Source organism: Punica granatum, chromosome 2 (assembly GCF_007655135.1).
Source record: "Punica granatum isolate Tunisia-2019 chromosome 2, ASM765513v2, whole genome shotgun sequence".
NCBI classification, from domain to species: domain Eukaryota; kingdom Viridiplantae; phylum Streptophyta; class Magnoliopsida; order Myrtales; family Lythraceae; genus Punica; species Punica granatum.
Window position 1 is genome coordinate 37,810,503 of NC_045128.1, and position 15,337 is coordinate 37,825,839.

Sequence of the window (15,337 nt, forward strand, 5' to 3'; positions counted from 1 at the left end):
GGAACTTCCAAATATAACGAACTCATAGCCTTAATCCTGTCGATCAGTCGAATCAAAATCTGAGTCTCTCTCTCTCTCTCTCTCTCTCTCTCTGAGCAAATCATCATTTCTACATCTTAGGGATCATCAGCTTCGATTCCCGAGGAGCGACCAGAAGGATTCGGGCCATGGGAGGCGCTCACAGCCGCGAGGATCTCGATATCGATTCCTCGGAAGAGGAATACGAAGACGAAGGGTCTGATCGCGAGCAGTATGGCGATGCCGACGTCGATCGCCAGCAGAGGCCACAGCCCTCTACTTCCTCCGCTGGCAGGTCCCAAAGCGATGTTGACGAGATCGATGCCAAGCTGAAGGAGCTCAAGGTCAAGTACTCCTCTGAAAGGCCCAACTTGAAGAACGCCGTGAAGCTTTACCTCCATATCGGGGGCAACACCCCCAAGGCGAAATGGTTGATCTCGGACAAACTCACGAGCTACAATTTCGTGAGGAGTTCGGGGGCTGAAGGGGGCGATGGCTCCGACGATGAAGAATCGGAGGGCGGGGAGTGGGTGTTGAAGGTCGGCGAGAAGGTGCGAGCTAGGGTTTCGACGGACATGCAGCTAAAGATGTTTGGTGGCCAGAGGCGGGTTGATTTTGTGAACAATGGTGTTTGGGCTATGAAATTCTTCACTGACGCGGATTACCGGATGTTTGTGACGCAATTCCAGAACTGTTTGTTCGAGAATGTGTACGGGCTCGAGGCTACCGATGATAATAAATTGAAGGTTTACGGGAAGGAGTTTATTGGGTGGGTTAACCCCGAGGCGGCCGATGATTCGGTCTGGGAGGATGCAGAGAATGATTTCGGGAAGACCCCTGAGGATTCGAAGTCGACACCTTCCCGGGCGAACTCGGACTTGATGGAGGAGTTCGAAGAGGCTGCAAATGGAGGAGTCCAGAGCCTTACTCTGGGTGCGCTGGATAATAGCTTCCTGGTGAATGATTTGGGAGTTCAGGTTTACCGGAATTATGCAAAGGGGATTCGAGGGAAGGGTGTCTATGTGAAATTCCACAGGGGGACTTCGAAGGACAGCTCGAGCTCGCCCAATATGACCCCCGAGAAGGCTATGCTAATGAGGGGTGAGACTAATATGATGCTGATGAGTCCCCTCAAGGAAGGGAAGCCCCACTCAACCGGGCTCCAGCAGTTGGATATTGAAACAGGGAAGATAGTGACAGAGTGGAAGTTTGAGAAGGACGGGGCAGATATCACGATGAGGGATATAACGAATGATACAAAAGGATCGCAGTTGGATCCGTCGGAGTCAACTTTCTTGGGATTGGATGATAATAGGCTATGCCAGTGGGATATGAGGGATAGGAGAGGGATTGTCCAGAACATTGCGAATTCGAATTCTCCTGTTCTGCACTGGACGCAGGGGCATCAGTTTTCAAGGGGGACAAACTTCCAGTGCTTTGCAACGACTGGGGATGGGTCAATAGTTGTGGGGTCAATCGACGGGAAGGTAAGATTGTACTCCAAGACATCGATGAGGCAGGCAAAAACTGCATTTCCTGGTCTTGGCTCTCCGATAACGCACGTAGATGTGACTTACGATGGCAAATGGGTGTTGGGTACTACGGACACCTATTTGATCCTTATATGCACTCTATTCACTGACAAGGATGGAAGGACAAAGACTGGATTTGGTGGCCGAATGGGGAACAAGATCCCAGCTCCACGGTTGCTGAAGCTGACTCCTTTGGATTCTCACCTAGCAGGGGAAAACAACAAGTTCCACGGTGGCCATTTCTCATGGGTAAGCATGGATTCTTCCTATACTTTACTGGCTGTGTTTCACATATTACCTGTGATACTCACTTAAATTATTCTGAACGCTAAATTAGCTAGCATACATCATTGACCTGCCTGACATGATCAAATGGCACATAGTTTTTGATAGCATCAATCAGTTGCACGAGAAGCACGTTGTTAGCAGCTAGATCTAGACAGAAAATTTAGTGTGTCATCTTGAGTGTCCAAAGATATTGCCATAGGAGAAGTTTTACTAAATTGTTTGTGAATTTGACTCTGTTTTAGTTGTGATGCGTTTTGTTGGTGTGCTCTGGCTTTTTCGGTGGATCATTTTACTGCAATTAATGACAATCTTGAATTGGGCAATGACCGTTCTTAGCTGATCCTATCGCTAATCTTGATGCAGAAATTGCTCTAAAGAAATTCAGACAAGGCATTTTTGTGTTGCATTATTTGAATAAACAAGGAAGGTCTTTAGTTATCTTTGTGTTAGATATCTTGAGCTCTGCTTCCTTTATGTGAAGGTTTCGTCACTGACCCAATGATTTGTCTTCGATCTCTCAGGTTACTGAGAATGGTAAACAGGAACGCCACCTCGTGGCGACAGTGGGAAAATTCAGCGTGATATGGGACTTCCAGCAGGTCAAGAACTCGGCCCATGGGTGCTACCAGAACCAGCAAGGTCTCAAGAGCTGTTACTGCTACAAGATTGTGTTGAAGGACGAGTCCATCATCGAGAGCCGCTTCATGCATGACAAATTTGCCGTCACCAACTCTCCAGAAGCCCCTCTCGTCGTGGCGACACCCATGAAAGTCAGCTCTATCAGTCTATCGGGAAAGCAGTGACCTCTCGGTTTTCTTCCGCAACTCGCATCGGCTCCTCGGAGTGCACGGCGATCGATGCCTGTTAGGATCTTTCTGGCTTGTCTTCGTGGCTTGTAATTAGATAGGACTTGCTAGTTCTTTGTTACAATTGTCATAGGGTTGAATTCCAATGTTTGTGGTTTGAGAAGATAACCATTTGAGCAAATAGTTAGAAGTGTGAGTTTGCCATCTGAGACCCAGAAGTCATCTGAAAAGAAATTGTACTTTTCCTGACATTTGCAATGGAAATTTACGTCACTCGATCAAAGATGTGTGATATTATTTACCCAGCCCAAAAAAAAAAAAAAAAAAGATGTGTGGATATTTTCCTTATGTGGAAATTTTATGGTCAAGTCATGGAATTTTCTACTATTTTTTATCCTCTCATGTTGTTTAGAACAATTGAACAAGCGCGCGAAAAGTTTTTGTATTTTATTTAACAATTATGTACAATAGAAATTCCTTTAGTATGAAACATCTTCTTTCTGTCCGAAAGGTAAGAGTCATTGTGCTAAAATTTTCACACTTTAGTTCACTAATTTTATAGTGCAGAAAGGGACAAAAATGATTGAAATTTTCGCGACTTTACCTGAGAATTTTCGTTTCCTTATGTGTGGTCTACATATATGTATGTATGTATGTGTGAATTGAAGCAACTGATGGAACAGTTAGATTTGGACCAGGTCCACTGTTCTAATAATGATTGTCACATGGTGTGTCTTGATGGCCATAGCTCACGGAACATAAAAAATAACTTTACCTCACAAAAATCTTACTTATTACGTTACTTGAAATGTCAAATGACTTGAACTTGATACGAAGAGGCATATGTCATGTTGATTGATCACAAAGGTTACCCTACCCGTGATACATCAGTGCACACGTCACTGGAACTGCAGCTAGTATGTACAACACGGTGAAAAGAAAACTCACATATTACATTTAAAACATGAGGATTCCTATGCCCGAATAATTACACAATGGGATAAATTACAACGGGGTTTTTATATTTCATTGTGATGTGACAACAGAGCATAAAGTTCCCGTCAAAAAAAAAAAAAAGAGGTGCCAACTGCGGATGCCACGTTTATCTGCGTAAAAGCAAATTTTTTTTTTTTATGAAGATGTTGCTGTTGTGTCAATCTCAGATGGACTACTATTTCCTGATGTGACGTGACAGGTGGCACCAGCACGACGAACGTCTCCCTCCGCATCCAGGAAGCGTCAAAGGGAACCGCGTGCCCACTGCGCACACGGTGGGTCCCGCGACATCGACAGTGGCAAGTAGGGGCTGCCATGTCAGTACGCTGACTCCCCAGATGGCGTCATCACCACCCCCTGAAAAATGGATAAGGCCGCCGCAAAGCTTCAGAAGCTGAAATTCAGCACGTGCTGCCAAAGAAAAGCACCACATTAAAGAGGAGACCCGTTTCATTCAAACCCCGTGTGTGACCGGTGTTTGCTCTGCTGGGACATATGCCACGTCTGCACATACCCTCCCCATATATATGACCAGTTTGACTCTCTCACACTCTCATTCGAAACTCAAGCTCAAACTGAAAGATTAATAAAGTCAGAAGCTCCCAACCCGATTCGCTTCATCACAACATAACCGCCGCAATGCAACAGTCGACCATCCCGATGTTCTCCGGCCAACCGCTGCCGGCTCGACTTGCCCAGGACCAGTACGATGAGCTCTCAGTCATCTTCTCCGCTTGCACGGACACTGCTCGGCTGCAAGAATACTACTTCCCCCCGCTCCAGAGTGTCCCGGCGGCAGTGACGGTGCCATCCTTGATATGTGAGTCGTGCAGGATCGAGGGCTGCCTCGGGTGCGAGTTCTTCCCCCAGCATATTCCGGCTGCAGAGGCGGAGGAGGAGGGGACGGGGTCGAAGAAGAGGAAGAGGAGACAGAGGAAGAACCAGTACAGGGGAGTGAGGCAGAGGCCCTGGGGGAAGTGGGCAGCCGAGATACGCGACCCCAGGAGGGCCGTCAGGGTCTGGCTTGGGACTTTCGTCACTGCCGAGGAGGCGGCCCGTGCGTACGACAAGGCAGCCATTGAGTTCCGCGGGGCACGCGCGAAGCTCAACTTCCCCAACACAGAGTACTACTCGCTCAAGCCGAGGTCGGACGTCGACGAGACGAGGAGCTCGTCTGCTGGAGAAGATAACGGGGTGGAAGTATCGAAACCCGTGAGCTCCGGAGAAGATAACGGGGTGGAAGTGTTGAAACCCACGAATATGATGGAGAAATCAGGAGCAGGATTGGGTGAGCAGGGCGTGGGGGACTTCTGGGGGATATTTGGTGGTGGTGGCGATGACGATGGTGATCAGGAACTGAAGCAGTTAATGATGTTACTTTGGAGTGATTGATTACTTAATTTAATTCATTAATCCATCATTTTGTCGTCGTTAATTGTAATTTTCTATACATTTAGAAGAAAACTAGGAGTTATTGTAGTCAAGGTGTGTGAGTAGTTCTGGTCAGGTTTTTGTGGTCAGAACTATCGATTGATTAATCAATTCATGTGTATTGCTCATAATTTTAAGTCAGTTGAGGTTCTCTGCACTTTCCATTTTTGGCTGATACTTTCCTTTATTGTTTTCTTTCTTCCGCTGAAAGCGATAGTTGACCTGACTAAGGAAAGTAATATGTTATAATTCCTGCCCTTTATATATATCATCAAAAAGCAAAAGAATATGGCTCTGTGTCCTAGCAAAAGAAGTCGGAAATTCAGTCGTGATCCAACCGTAAAAGTGCGTATGTATATTGAGCAGTCTGTTTATTGGCCAGTAATATTTTAGCAACTATCATTCACCCAAATATTTTAGCAACTTAACAGAATACATGTGAAACCATTTGAAAACAGAATTATCCCACTCAATAATTTTACAGTATCATTCGATTTAGTGATCATAGAAGAGGATCGCACATAAACTAATCGATAATCACCGTCTATACTACTTGATGAAAACCTTTATTTGGGAATATGAATATAAGGAAGCAGGAGAACTTTTCTAATGCTAGACGGTCCCTTGATTTCACTAAGGTTATGTTTGGTTGGGTGGAAATGACATTCCTTTCTGCATCTATTTCGCGAGGAATAACATTTTCCGCATTTGTTTGCATCCAGAATAGGAATAACGGTTGCGGGTGGGGCTTCTCATGCTCCATAGAGGGGGAATACTCATTCCCTACTCCCCCTCCTCCATGGCAATTCCAATCCGGAAATCACCATTTTCTCCCTCGTTTGCCACTGCCACCGTCGCTCCAAGCCCTTCGGTCCTCCATCGCCACCATCTCTGCTACCTCCCTAGTCCGACTGTGGCTTCCATCATTCCCAGCTGGCTCGACCTCAAAGAAGCGAGATCGAGGTGGGATGGTTCAGCCACGAACCCTGGGCTTGAGAGCACGAGGAGACATGAGGTGAGATCGCTGACCCTGAGGCGAGATTGCTGACCCCACGACGAGGCTCATCGAGGGGCAACGACGCCGTGAGCTCCTCCAGTCGAATCAACCAAGAAAGTTGGATCTATAGTGGGGCAAGAGGTCGGATTCGAGCTCATGAGCCACGCAAAGAGGTCAACCTTGACCCCACGCTTCTCGAGCCTAGGATCGTCAAGACCTGGGCTCGCGACCGTCGAACTGGGTACGCGAACCTAGCCATGGGATCACGGGGTCAAGGGTGGGGCGGTCTGTACTATTCATCCTTTTGAAGAAGATAAACAATACAGATTTTTTGTAAAAAAGTTTAATATAATAATTTAATATATTAAGAAGAGTATTTATGTTTTTTTTAATCTTATTTACAATGTATTCACGGTTTTTGAAAATTTTGTACTCCGTCTAATCAAATAAAATAAAATTTTATCAAAATTTATATTATATTCTCTATTTATTTTAATTCATATTTATTTTATTCTGAATTAATTTTATTTCAGCAAATCAAACATTATCTAAGCCGTAAATAAATATCAATTCTTTAGTACTGATCTGACCGTCGAAAGGGACATACTCTATAGGGGAATTGGGATTGCCCTGGGCAGTTGCTAAAATTTTGTAGGTGGGGACCGCTTAACGTGAGGATGACGGTGCGAATTAGTATTCTTAGAGGGGTTGTCGGGAATTTGACGGAGCTAGTGGGCCCATGCTGATCTCGGTGGCCCGCCGACACGGCCTTGTTGGCAGGCGGTGAACCTTCCTACATTGGGTTCGGCTGCCGGGACAAAAAGCAGCTGGACATGGCCTGCCCCTCCGCTGACATCCTTGATGACGTGTGAACGCGCCGTGCGTATCTTTGTCGTTTTGTGTTTGTATATTATTATTGGATAATAATAAATAATATCTTTGCAGTGTTCTTTATGCTTACTGACGAAGTCTTCGGCCTACACACCGCCAAGTGAGAAGCTTCCCCGCTGAGGTCCAAATTATATCTTTTTCTGCATCTAAAGTTAGAATAGATTTGTAGACCACGTCCACTAACCCGTTTTAAATTTAAAATAGTTCTAGACGGTCATTTCCTATTCCTTCAGTGTCGTAGGGTTAAAACCAAAAAATATGTATTGTTTTCCCGATATTTTCTCACATTTTCAATAAAATTTTATCATAAAAAGAACTTTCTAGCTCTTTACGTTTAGGATTTTCATGATTTTATCAGAAATCATATAAAGACATTTCCTACTTAATATAGCTATTTGTGCAAGCATTGTACGATTCTGAAGCAACTGTCTCTCGTACATATTATGTGTCAATCTACTATAACTATTGGATACCCCATTCTCGCGAATTACTGCATTTATTCAAGTGATCCACAGGAAAAAAAAAAAAAGAGAGATCCAAGAGGGTAACGAAGTCGTAAGGATTCAAATTTAAATAATTATAAACACAATCAAATTCAAATAATTATAAGTTACCCACAAAATTCATATAATTATATATATTGCAAAAAAATGGAAATACTTGATGCAGATCTTCATCATTGATGTCGAAGATTGAACAAGTGTTTGTACATCACTATAGCTGGGTGCACTGAAAAAACTAGTACCCAATCCTAACGAGATATCACGACGAAAATGCATACAGCAACTGACTGATTTGCTTTTCCTATGGCCACCTTACCTACCTATGTCTGAACCTCGCTAAAACATCCTTTCTCTAATAATAAAAGAATGAAACAAATAATTTTATTCACACAACGAATTCATTTCAATTGGCTCCGAAATCCATCAGCTGCAGCAACTGCTTCATTTCTTCGTCATCCCCGAAAATATCCAACAAATCATCATGACTCCCCTGCTCCGACGATGCCGATCCTTTCACTGGTGGTTCTGCAGATGACGCCCCTGTTCCTGTTGATCCTTCCGCCGGACGTTCTTGGCGGTCCACAGACGAGTAGTCTGCCTCTGGGAAGTTGAGCTTCGCACGCGGTCCACGGAACTCGACTGCTGCCCTGTCGTACGCGCGTGCCGCGTCCTCGGCTGTGCTGAAGGTGCCGAGCCAGACCCGGGTTGCCCGCCTCGGGTCCCTTATCTCGGCAGCCCACTTCCCCCAAGGACGCTGCCTCACGCCTCGGTACTTCTTCTTCGCCCTCTTCCTCTTATTGGAGCAATCTCCTCCCTTGTTGTCCTGGGGAGCCTGCCCCTCCCGAGCTGGCGAAGGCTGGGGGAAGAACTCGCACCCGAGGCAGCCCTCGATGTTGCACGTCCGGCACGTGGCAGGACCCCACGGGACCGTGACTGCGAGAACATTACCATTCGGGTGGAAACTGCTGTATTCTTGCATGGCGGTGGTATTAGTACTGGTGCTGGTTCCGCAGACGACTCGGGTGAGTGCAGAGACGATGACCGAGAGCTCCTGCTCGCGAGTGATTCCACTCGGTGGCAGGGGATCGCGTCGTCGGGGATAGCTCGCCTGAGGGTTGGCGGCGGTGGGGGGCTGTTGCATTTGGCGGCTGGAGTGGTGATGAGGCGAGTCGGTGCGGTGCGGTGATGTTCCCTTCTCTCTGTTTTGTTCCTTATTACTCTGCTGAGCTTTGAGTTGAAGGAAAATGGGAGTGAGAGTCAACGGGTTTATATACGCTTCGGTGGGTGCGCGCGTGGCAGTCGCCAGCTCAGCAAACACCGTTCTCACACGGAGTTTGAATGGGTTTATTTTATTTTTTTTTGTCAGCACGTGAGAGTAATTGCTCAGTTCAGTTCAGGGGGTGGGGTCAAAGCGGAAAGTGATAGAGATGACGTAAGCTAGGCAGTCAGCTGCTGAGGTGACTGTGGGTGGCGGTTGGTTGGCAATTTCGAGGACACGTCTGCACGCTGACCCTGTCGATGGATCGAGGGAAGGAAACAGGCCGGGTCTACCGGGGCGCCACCTGTCTGAAACGTCAGCGAAAAGTTCTCTTAATCCCGATTTTTTTTTTTCCAGTTACAAAAACACACCTGACACAATATAATAAAAGATAAATACTAAATAACTATAAAAGCGATACGAGTGGTTTCACTAACTATCGAATCTATAATCTCTTAATTAATAGGTGAGGATGTGCGTCACTGTGCTACACCCTTTTATTGCCGAAAGTCTATTGCACATGCTCCGGAGCCTATTTTAGGTACGAGAAAGATTAATATCTTTCTTCTAATAACTTTTTCAAAATACTAATATTAAATTATCCTTTGAGAAAGCATCTAATAATTCTAATAATACTTATATATATGTCAGTGATCTTTTTATTATCATCGTGTAAAGTAACAGTCATACTATTATGAGTAGGATTTTTGAAAAACTGTAAGTTGATTATTAAGATGCATCGACACGTAACTTTTCGTTAGTTTCATCTCATATATTAGAGGACACTCTACCGTCTATTAGCTAGGCAAATTTTTTTTTTCAAAAATTTTAATAAAACTGCATCACATTATTTTTCAGCTATCGAAAAGTCAATGGACCTAATGAAAGGATTAGAGAAATGAAATATATGAATACACAAAATCTCATTAAAATAGTCTAACTGAAAGTCCTTCGGCTTCAAATGAGGGAACATCTCATGGTATTATATTCTTTTTTCTCGCGAAAGGCTGTATTCATGTTTTATATAAAAAAAAAAATTATCGCATGTCCCCCAGTTGTTTTAATTGGACCGTCGGTATATATTTATTTTTTAGAAGAAGCAGCCAAAGCCCAAATTTTATATAACAATTGACTCGGATTTGTCTACTATTTGACCATGGACAAATACCACATGTAACGTGGGCCGAGAGAACAAGTAAAATGAGTTCGATAACGCGGGCGGGCCAAGTTTGACGGTTTTGGACCCTGACCTCAATATGTAGGTCGGTTGCAGACTTCTATGAAAAAAATAATTCTGTGGTTTATTTATGTAATTATTTATTTTCTGAATAGACAACAAAATTCTCCTGTTTATTTACTTTCACAGGATATACGAATGTTGTGCTAAGACATTCCACGCAATGCAACTGGGTAACTGAGGATACGTATCAGCAGCCCAAACGGACAGCAAGATCCAGAGCCCCGGCGCGACTCAGGGCCTCACCTGAGCTCCGACCCAACCACCTCTAACTCAGTTCAAAAGGCAGAGCATCAAGTTAAGAGGACTAACATTCACATCTGTTTTGGGTGTCATCCAATCCGCTCCTCAACTGATGTCGCAGCACTTAAAAAAGAATGTTAAAAACACTTCGCGAGAGAGAACGGGACGGCAGAGGCTGAACAAAAAGAATGATAGAATTTCTCGAGAAAAGAAAAAGCGGGGCAATGTTGTTTCTGTTTTTCTTTACCCAGTTTCTCTTTATCCATGAAAGGACAACACCCGTAGAGAATCTATATCAGAGGAAAAGAATATTATACAGGAATTTGACCTAACATCCTCCATATGTACCATGAAAATGTAGAAGAGAAATAATCGACAAAAATCCATTTTCATCCACCTACCTCTCTGCAAATCTGCCTTAGATGCACCGAATACCAAAAACAGAGATGAGACGGAACTTCTCAACTCTTCCACCACAGGGGATAGCCAATCAAGTAGTAGAGATGATCCTCACAGAGATGTCCATATTCCCATGGCTACCATCCCGAGCCACAAAGAATTTGGCCAGAAAAAAAAAAGAAGAAAAATCTTCCATCTAGTCATCATCCTCGGAGTCTACATCAAATTAGACAGGACATTAGTAACTCAGATCTTGAAAAGGAACAAAATGATGAGATGTAGAGATGGCATAGTTGCAACAAAGTCAAGTACATGAAAGTGAAAGCCGATCCGGTTTGACATCTCATTTCTTTATAAGTTTGCATTTACCTCTCAAACCAACTAACAAAGTGAGCTGCATCATCCAATTCTAACCTTATGCATCCCTACTAAGCACTGACATATCAATTTACAATAATAGAGCATAGAGGAGTTTCCTTAATGTTTTTCAGGCAAGAATTTTAAATTTATCACAAAAGCAGCGCCAGTTAAGTTCATGAATATTCTGGTACACTAAAATGGAGTAGCTAGTACTCTCCAGGCAAACTGATCGCACTGTTTGGATACACCGGTAGTGCAGGTTCATTGAATTCCGACAGTGAAATGGCTTACCAGATCTTATATCTTCTCCCACTTTGCCCTGATTTTTAAGCTGCCTGCTGATCATTGAGCAGATGAGAAACCACCAGTAGATGTGGAACACAAGGAGCGTCAATAACATCGTGTTGAAAATATAGTACATTAAATTGCCAATAGCTTTGTGCATTGGCAATACCTTCTGAAGGTCATTGCTGCACATCAGAAACAAGAAATTAAAATCATGAGTTCTCGCCGTGCTGAGCAAGAGGCATGAAACATAAAGCTGTTTCGATGGAAGCAAACCTTGATGCTCTGATAACCCAAAAGGGAAAGAATATGAGCCGTAGAATGAGCCACGAAACGGCAAAAAACCCAAAGCAGACACTCGCTCCAAGCTCTTTCTCAGAATACTTGAAAACCTTGGCTGCTTCTAGAAATACATCACTTGCATCATGGAGGGCAAGGATAACAGAGCCAATGCGGAAGAACCTATAACACACATGATGCAATCCCATTAAAGTTCACCTAAGAAGAACTACCAGAAACTACAGCCATCTAGGCATTGTGAAGAAATATCGAACAATCATTAACTTAAGGTTCCAGCATAGTCAATTGAGCGTCCACCACTATGCCCTCTACAGAGGTGTACTTTAAATCACATGATATAAGACAACTCACAACAGACAATAGATGGTAGTTAGAATGTTTTATTGCTACATAACCCAAAACATAAAGCACAAACGGCTCATTTGGGGAAACTGAGGTAGAATTGTAGTCTTTATAAAAGCTATAGCTCAAGAATAGCACAGTGAACATTAAATGCGAAAGTTAAAAGGCAGGATGAAAGAATGAAAAGCAGGAAACACATAAGATAACACCCAAAAATCACTCCATTGTTGCAGCCATTGTGTACTTCTTTTAAATAAATGGGTCCGCTGCCTCCAAGATCATCAAATTAGATGGAAAGAAAAAAGCTTGCACTTATGGCTGATTGAAGTCAGCTCAGAACAGGAAAGTCAGCAGACATGACAGAACAGGAAACACATCACTCCATCATTGCAGCCATGTGAATTTTATATTCTAAACAAAATGGCAAAGCCAGTACTTCCCCATCAGCCATCAAAGTAGATGGAGAAAAAGAAAATATTGCATGTGGAGCTGAATAAAGAATACAGAAAATCAGCCTAGCAAAGCAATGTAAGCAGAGAATAAAGGGGGAAAAAATTGATCTAATACCTTGTCAGGTAGGAGTAACCTATCAGGATTACAGTGACTACATGATGCGACATCATTACAGCATGATCCTTACGTCGGGTTTCCCATAGAAGCAGGGCAGCAATACTGTAGACGTAGAACCCGCATTGGCACATGTAGAAAAGCTTTAGAGGAAGCCTGAAATGAGAAAATGTGATGTTCAGTCAAAAGTACTTCACTTCTTAAATCAGAAATTGAAATTGAGGTTCAAGAATGAAGTATCCTAGAATTATTAAGCTAACTACGAACTGTCAAGACGATCTCTTCCTTTTCCAGGAAAATCTTATATCAAGAAAAATATTCGAAAGCTTCCATCAGAAAGATTATAACTAATTTAAGATGGAAATGAATCCCTCCTTTCATTCTGGCAATTCCTCAGATTAAAGGTTAAATTGGCCAAGACAGTCCAATTTCACTCTGAGGCTAAAAGAGTTTACTGCACAACAGCCAGTCTTATAAGCAAACTCTTCATAACCATTGCTGCCCACAACAGGATTAAATACTTTCCAGCAACACATACTTTTGCAGGGAGTTTTAACCCGATCATTGATGATACACCACTTATTCCATTATAAAAAAGAATCTGTAGCTATTTGATTGATAGTAACTTGCAGCTGTAAAATGTTTAGGGCTGTCTGAACGACGTGTTAACAGTATCTTGCACAATTTATTATTAATTGGGAGCTTTCTTATGTCAAAAATAAGAAACATCACCAGATAACTTTAAAAAACCGGCAAATAAATTGCTTACTTCAGCTCTTGATTGGGCCATCCTTTAAAGTACTGTTTGGTATCTGTGAACCAGGGTTCATTGTAACCAATAGTGAGGATGCATATTTCAACAGTGCCATAGTACGTCAGCTTCCACATAGACTCTGCGCATTTTGCAATCTTTGCCTGCATAGCCTCATTGATCTTGAGGGGAGTGACTCCATTATTGAGTAACCAGCACGCAAGCCTCTGAAGAACAAATGAAGCAAAATGGTAAAGGCATCAGAAACACTAAAAGCTTGCAAGTTTTCGAAGAGACGATGGTTAAACACTACGCTGATATATGATCGGGTTCCCTTTCAATAATCCTACCTCAACTTGAAATCAAGATTTTGCAGCTACTTAGCAAGAACGATGCGCATGCGCTTCAAAAATACTAGTAACAACAGGAAATTCCTCAAGCTAAAGGATGCAACCAAAATGATGGAGATGCAAGGCTTCATCTCAAGATTAAGAAAAGAAGGACAAACGGCCAGTAGCCAAAGATGTAATAACGACTACTATCGCTCAATCGCCATTCGACGAAATTCTAAGGAAAGCAATAGATACATTAATTGAGCAACGAAAATAGACAGGCATGAGAAACTAGATTCATCAAGGATACCATTTCCTCTGCTTTAGCGTCCAAATTCATACAAATTAATAACAGAAGAGAAGGTAACCGACGAACTGGAGCTGACATTAACATTTAACAGGCACAAGAAAGTCGATTCAATACCGAACTGCTTCTAGTTCGCATTAGATGTCAAATTCGAAAAAGTGACAATGCGAAATGCGAAAAGCAACTGGAGGCCCGAGCCCGACGAAGCTCGCAACCCTCAATGACAGATTGCGCATAAGGATGTACTGCGAGGGTTGCTTACGCGGAAGACGAATCTGTCCAGCAAGTATCGAGCGACGACGAAGCTGAAGGCGAAGTAGATGGCAATGAGGAAGTTCCAGGCGCTGGGCGCGTCTACGCCCATGGTCGACGGTTCCTCCATGCCGTGGGGACGAATACGTGCAACGAGATATCTATCAATCTACCGATGGATCAACAGGTGATCGCCTCCTCACGGCCCCGCCGCTTACATCACCGAGGAAGAGGAAATGGAAACGCGAATGGGGGAAGGATGGGAGCTCGGTTGCAGAGCAAGCAGAGATCTCGTAACCTCTCTCTGCCCTAACTTCTCAGAGAGAGAGAGCGAGAGAGAGAGAGAGAGAGAGAGAGTGGGAAGAGGGGAGGAGGAGGCGGAGGAGGAAGAAGAAGGGACGAGGAGGAGGTTGGGATCCGGTGCTTCTTCCTTTTCCCTTCATTAACAGTTAACAAAAGAGCCAATTTGGATGGTAAGGGGATCAATTGAGCAAACACCCGGTGCACGGATTTCGTAGGAGCAGCTGACCGATGCCTAATAGAGGCCTGCGTCTTGGGTGTACAAGGACCGGGAGTATAGTGGGCAAGCCGCCTGGATCATGTGAGGAGAGTAATATGAAGAAATATTTTTCTATTAGAAGAAGGTCCATAAATTATATATAATGAAATAAAAATTATAATAATTAATCAAGAAATACGAATAGTATCAGAAAATTCAAAATTAAATATATAATTTTTTTAATTATTAAATGAAAATGCTATATATTTTTTAATTATTAAACGATGGCGTACACATTTACCATGCCGGGCTTCTCGAAAAAGGAAGATTGTTGACGTGAGTGAAGAGATCATGGCGTTTAGTGTTTACCCATTCAGCCAAAAAAGATGTGAAGATATCGTGGTTGACACGTGGCAGTGAAGCATATGGGCCCCACTTTCAATTTCGGGTCAAGTTTTCGGCTTAGAGAAAAATATATATGGATTGATTTAACTAATCATTGCTACTTTAAATCAAGGAGTTTGACTTAGTGATAAGAAGAAATTTAACGTATGGATTGCGAGTTGAGTTGAGTTGAGTTTTTGTTTTAATTGATTTGTAATGATTGTATTGTTGAATTATGAGAAAAAGTGTGAAAAAGTAATAAATAATTGAGAGAAAATAATGATTAAGTAATGATTGTGTTGTTGAATTGTGAAAAAGTAATGAATAGTTGAGAGAATTTAATATTAAAAATTGAATTG

The 15,337-nt window shown here is 43.1% G+C and overlaps 4 protein-coding genes across 5 annotated transcripts; 2 read left to right on the plus strand and 2 right to left on the minus strand.

Annotated features, from left to right (window-relative positions):
* The first annotated feature begins 26 nt into the window (after positions 1–26).
* LOC116195539 (protein CYPRO4) lies at positions 27–2,927 on the plus strand. 2 transcript variants are annotated; one of them, XR_004154681.1, is made up of 3 exons: positions 27–1,799; positions 2,202–2,265; positions 2,360–2,686. XR_004154681.1 is itself a non-coding variant. In XM_031524790.1 (2 exons), the coding sequence occupies exons 1-2, from the start codon at positions 168–170 to the stop codon at positions 2,639–2,641; spliced, it is 1,914 nt and encodes a 637-aa protein (XP_031380650.1). In that variant the 5' UTR covers positions 30–167; the 3' UTR covers positions 2,642–2,927. The 2 variants fall into 2 exon arrangements, 1 of the variants encoding a protein (XP_031380650.1); XM_031524790.1 differs by lacking the exon at positions 2,202–2,265 and having other exon boundaries at positions 30–1,799; positions 2,360–2,927.
* A 1,248-nt stretch (positions 2,928–4,175) lies between these two features.
* LOC116194624 (ethylene-responsive transcription factor ERF109-like) lies at positions 4,176–5,228 on the plus strand. Its single transcript, XM_031523474.1, has one exon. It carries the CDS (start codon positions 4,280–4,282, stop codon positions 5,030–5,032), a length of 753 nt encoding a protein of 250 aa, XP_031379334.1. The 5' UTR covers positions 4,176–4,279; the 3' UTR covers positions 5,033–5,228.
* A 2,341-nt stretch (positions 5,229–7,569) lies between these two features.
* LOC116194627 (ethylene-responsive transcription factor ERF109-like) lies at positions 7,570–8,709 on the minus strand. Its single transcript, XM_031523477.1, has one exon. The coding sequence runs from the start codon at positions 8,601–8,603 to the stop codon at positions 7,866–7,868; it is 738 nt and encodes a 245-aa protein (XP_031379337.1). The 5' UTR covers positions 8,604–8,709; the 3' UTR covers positions 7,570–7,865.
* Positions 8,710–10,376: 1,667 nt separating this feature from the next.
* LOC116197985 (LAG1 longevity assurance homolog 2) lies at positions 10,377–14,532 on the minus strand. The gene is made up of 6 exons (XM_031528274.1): positions 14,106–14,532; positions 13,223–13,431; positions 12,454–12,609; positions 11,521–11,706; positions 11,251–11,429; positions 10,377–10,815 (listed from the first exon to the last, which is right to left on the minus strand). The coding sequence occupies exons 1-6, from the start codon at positions 14,223–14,225 to the stop codon at positions 10,796–10,798; spliced, it is 870 nt and encodes a 289-aa protein (XP_031384134.1). The 5' UTR covers positions 14,226–14,532; the 3' UTR covers positions 10,377–10,795.
* Positions 14,533–15,337: the final 805 nt, after the last annotated feature.